At 36.6% G+C, this 4,359-nt stretch overlaps 1 protein-coding gene across 1 annotated transcript; it reads left to right on the top strand.

Moving 5' to 3' along the window:
- Positions 1-984: 984 nt before the first annotated feature.
- LOC117038717 (60S ribosomal protein L36a-like) lies at positions 985-1,293 on the top strand. Its single transcript, XM_033135606.1, has one exon. It carries the CDS (start codon positions 985-987, stop codon positions 1,291-1,293), a length of 309 nt encoding a protein of 102 aa, XP_032991497.1.
- The last annotated feature ends 3,066 nt before the right edge of the window (positions 1,294-4,359 follow it).

The raw sequence follows: 4,359 nt of genomic DNA, 5'->3' as shown, positions 1-4,359 counted from the left end.
ATGTACAACATGGAAAATATAGTCAATAATATTGTGACAGTGTGGTCCAGTGTCAGATAGTTTTTGGACCTTACCACAGTGATCTCTTCTTTGGTTATATAAATGTTGGATAACTATGGTGTACTCCTGAAACTAATACAATATTATATGTTAGCTACATTTTTAATAAAAATTAAAAAAAAAGAAAGAAAGAAAGAAAGAAGTTTGATCCATAGTTTAAAATCTTCACATGAAGAGAATCCAGAAAACGTGACATAAGGAATTCACTGATGAATTCTTCCAAGCACATAAGGAATAAATAATATAAATTCTATGCTAATTTTTTTCATAAAAATAAAAGAGGAGTGAATGCCTCCCGTCTTATTTTATGAGCTCAACATTATGATAATACCAAAGCCAGGCAAGATATTATAAAGAAAAGTAATTACAGGCCAATTTCCGTCATAAACAATAAAATCTTAATAAAACAAATCTTAACAAACAAACAATAAAACTTTAACAAAGTTTTAAAAATCAAATCTCACAACACATAAAAAAGATAACATCTTATGACCAAGTGGAATTCATCCCAGAAATGTAAGATTAGTTTAATATTCAAGATTAATCAATGTTTTTCACCATCTTAACAAACTCAAAAAGAGAAACCACAAGTTCATCTCAATAGATTCAGAAAAAACATTTGATATAAGTCAACATCTATTCATGACAAAAGCTCTCAGCAAACTAAGAATAGAAAGAAACTTCCTCAACTGGATAAACAGCAGCTACAAAAACCCTACAGCAAACATTATGCTTAATGACAAAGACTAAATGCTTTAACCCTAAAATCAGAAACAAGGTGGACTTCTTTCTCTCACAGACTAGGAGAAAAAAAATTACAAAATATATACTGAATAAAAAAGCCTTGTATCTGTAAAACTCAATTAGCAGAAAAATCGATTAAAACACAGGACACCTTTCTGTGCCAGTCGTGCTCTCGCAAACATGGTGAACATTCCTAAAAAGCACTGGACTTTTTGTAAGTGTGGCAAGCACCAACCCCACAAAGTGACACAGAAGGGCAAGGATGCTCTGTATGCACAGGGAAACTGGTGTTCTGACAGGAAGCAGAGTCGTTCTGGTGAGCAGACTAAGCCGATGGTCCGCAAAAAGGCTAACACTGCAAAGAACGTTGTCTTGAGGCTTGAGTGTGTTGAACTCAACTGCAGATCTAAGAGAATGCTGGCTATTAAGAGATGCAAGCATTTTGAATGGGGAGGAGATAAGAGAGAGGGCCAGGGGATTCAGGTCTAAGCTTCATATTTTGTGTTATTATGAAGACAATAAAATCGTGAGGATATGTTCGTTTAAAAAAAAAAGAACAAAAAATTAGGTTAAATACATCAATTAAAGAAGATATACAAATGGCAAAAAAAAAAAAATGAAAGAAAAAAGCCACCAGAAAAGATGTTTAACACCATAGTGTTTACGGAAACGCACCTTAAAACCAGTGAGATACAATCACACGCCCATAGAAAACTATGCTGAGTAGGATGCTGACAGGAGGTGAACGAAGTAGGACCCTCATTCATCCCTGGTTGGAATACAACATGGTAGAGATCCACTGGAAGATAGTTTGGCAGTTTTTTATGAAGTTAAACATACACAAACCATATGACTCAGCGATCGCTCTCAGGTATTTATCAAAATGAAAATATACATTGGCACACAGTCTTGTGCTCAAATGGTGATAGCAGTTTTATTCATAATAACCAAAAATTAGAAATAATACAAATGTCCATCAACTGTTGACTAGATAAACAAATTGCGGTATATTGATCGAATGAAATACTACTCAGCAATAAAAATGAACAAACTAATGATATATTAAATAATATGGATGAATCTCAAAAATGGATGATAAACAAGAGAAACCAATCACAAAAGACTGCATACAGTATAATTTTGTTTACATGAAACTCTAAAAAAGATAAAACTATGGTGATGAAAACACAAATCAGTGATTGTCGTGTGTAAGAAGAAAAAAGGAAATGTTTACAAAGGGACACAAAGGAACTTTTGGGGGTGATTAAATATGCTACTATAGACATTTGTGTCCAAGTTTTTGTGTGTACATATGTTTTCATTTCTCTTAGGTATATACCTAGGAGTGGAATTGCTGGTTTGTCTGATAATTCTTTAACTTTTTAAGGCACTATATCATGATTGCAGTTGTAGTTACACACTGTACTTATATACATTTATCAGAACTTACCTACCTGTACACTTAAAATTGGTCAATTTTATTACATGTAAATTATACCACAAAAAATTTTATTTTTAAAGCAAAAAACAAAAATATTGAGATCAAACAGAAAAAGTCATGATTAAACCTAAATTATACACTTCACTGATGCAGTGCTCAAATTAACAATCTGCTGCCAAATTTGTACTCACTTTGTACTGTTTAGACCCAGCCAAGTCCAAAGTCTCCTGTGCCTATAAAAGAAGTTGTTACAAGAACACAGGCATTAGAGAAAAAAGGCCAGGGTTTCACTCCTGAAGCCAGCACCTCCCACTAGAGGGGTATGCGCTGTGCTAGTTTAGGTGCCTCCAAATCCCCCTGCTTCCAGTATCCTCTACCCCCACTTGCCACTTCTCCAATCCTTTGCAAAAGCACTCTCTGTGAGCATTTCAGATTGGGTTTCTTTCTTTAAATCTGTCTGCTTTCCATCTTTCTAGGATTCCTTATAGTTTATAGTCCACTGGGAAGTCTCCTACTCTTGTCTTTGAGTGTGTGTGTGTATGTGTGTGTGTGTGTTCTGTCATTTCTAAGGGTGTGGGACAGGACACTGTGTGCTTACTCTGCCTTCTTCTTATATCTCTCAGAGCTCAGTTTCCTGATCTAAAAATTACAATATAGTCTTCTCTTCATTTTTTAGAAGAACCAAATAACATAATGATGTAAAAGAATTGTGTAAATGGGAAGTAAGTAAAATGCTTGTAATTAAAGCCAATGTTCTCTCTAGAGTGAATTAAAAGACAAAATGAAATTTCTCATTAAGAATTTAACTTATTACTAACAAATTTTTCTTGTCTACATACATCGTACTTGAGATTTTCTGCTGTTCCCAGGAAAATCCAAAAGTGTATTCACCCAGAAAGACAAATTAAATTAGTGCTGAATTTTTAGAATGGTAGTAAATGAAGACAGATGATAGATGATAGATAGATAAATAGATGTTATTTCTTACTTTCTAACGATTTTAAAGAAATATTAAATATATCTGTATGTGTCTTTATTTAAAAATGATGAAACTGAAGTCTGCTACATAAGAAAACCTTCCTTCCCTTGGAATGACCTTCTAGAATTCTGCCTTAAAACACAAGTGGAAATACATTTGTCATCTTTTCTCCATCATGTAACACATATTCAAAATCCCTAGATGCTTTTTAGCCTCTCTCAGCAAATAGAAGTGGGTTCTCTGCCCCTAGTTATACAAAATCACACCACTCACCTGATGGTGTCTGCTTAGTCAGGCCTGAAGTTGCTTGGCCAGAGGTTTTCTCAGGACAAGAGAAAGTGCCAGAGGAGAAAGAACTGGCAGGAAGCCAACGTCAGAACCAGAGACATCCCGAGACAAGTAAAGGTGATGTGGGCAGACCCAAATTACACTTTGCCCCGTGCTAAAGTATGGGGTCTGGAGTGACACTAACCATTTAAAACGTTAAGGGGTAAAACTTGTCATGCACAAAGGCATGCAAATACCAGGTCTAAATGCCAACCATATTTAGCTAACAAAGGAAAGGTTGAACTTACCAGAATGACCAAACACTAAAACTAAGTCTTAATCATTTCAACGTGTCAGCAGATGTTGGACAGCGCTCACAACCAGAAGATGACACAAGATTAGTGACCCCCACCACTGTCTCACTGAGTGGTTTTAGCCCGTCAAGCTGAAGTGAGAGGGCCGTTGTAACCAAGATATTTGCTCCCACGGCTTCCAATGCAACAGAGACACATGTTGAATATCGAATAATAGAGAGTGACATTCCTTATGCTATGTTAGTGCTAAAATCCAGCGAGATGGAGATATAGATGTCAGCTCCTAGGACAGGCCGGCTTCATTGCCCATGGACATCACACTGCCAGCACCTGTCCACTCAGCAGGTTGTGTGCCTTCTAGTGGAGGAATATGCATGATTCCTCCCCAGCCTCTCCTCCCTGGGCTCCTGTGGCCATAAAGGGGACGCCTCCCCTCAGTCTGTGCCAGCACATGGAGAGCAGTCAGGAGAGACCACTTATAATTATTTGATGCAGATGGTCACTTCATTAGCATATACGCCAAGCAGCCCATTGCAGGAGGGTGTTGAGCTGCC

Source organism: Rhinolophus ferrumequinum, chromosome 19 (genome assembly GCF_004115265.2).
Source record: "Rhinolophus ferrumequinum isolate MPI-CBG mRhiFer1 chromosome 19, mRhiFer1_v1.p, whole genome shotgun sequence".
Lineage (NCBI taxonomy): Eukaryota > Metazoa > Chordata > Mammalia > Chiroptera > Rhinolophidae > Rhinolophus > Rhinolophus ferrumequinum.
This window is presented reverse-complemented; position numbering and strand designations above follow the sequence as displayed.

Coding starts and splice junctions, on each gene's coding strand:
- LOC117038717 (XM_033135606.1), top strand. CDS start 985: ATGGTGAACATTCCTAAAAAGCACTGGACTTTTTGTAAGTGTGGCAAG.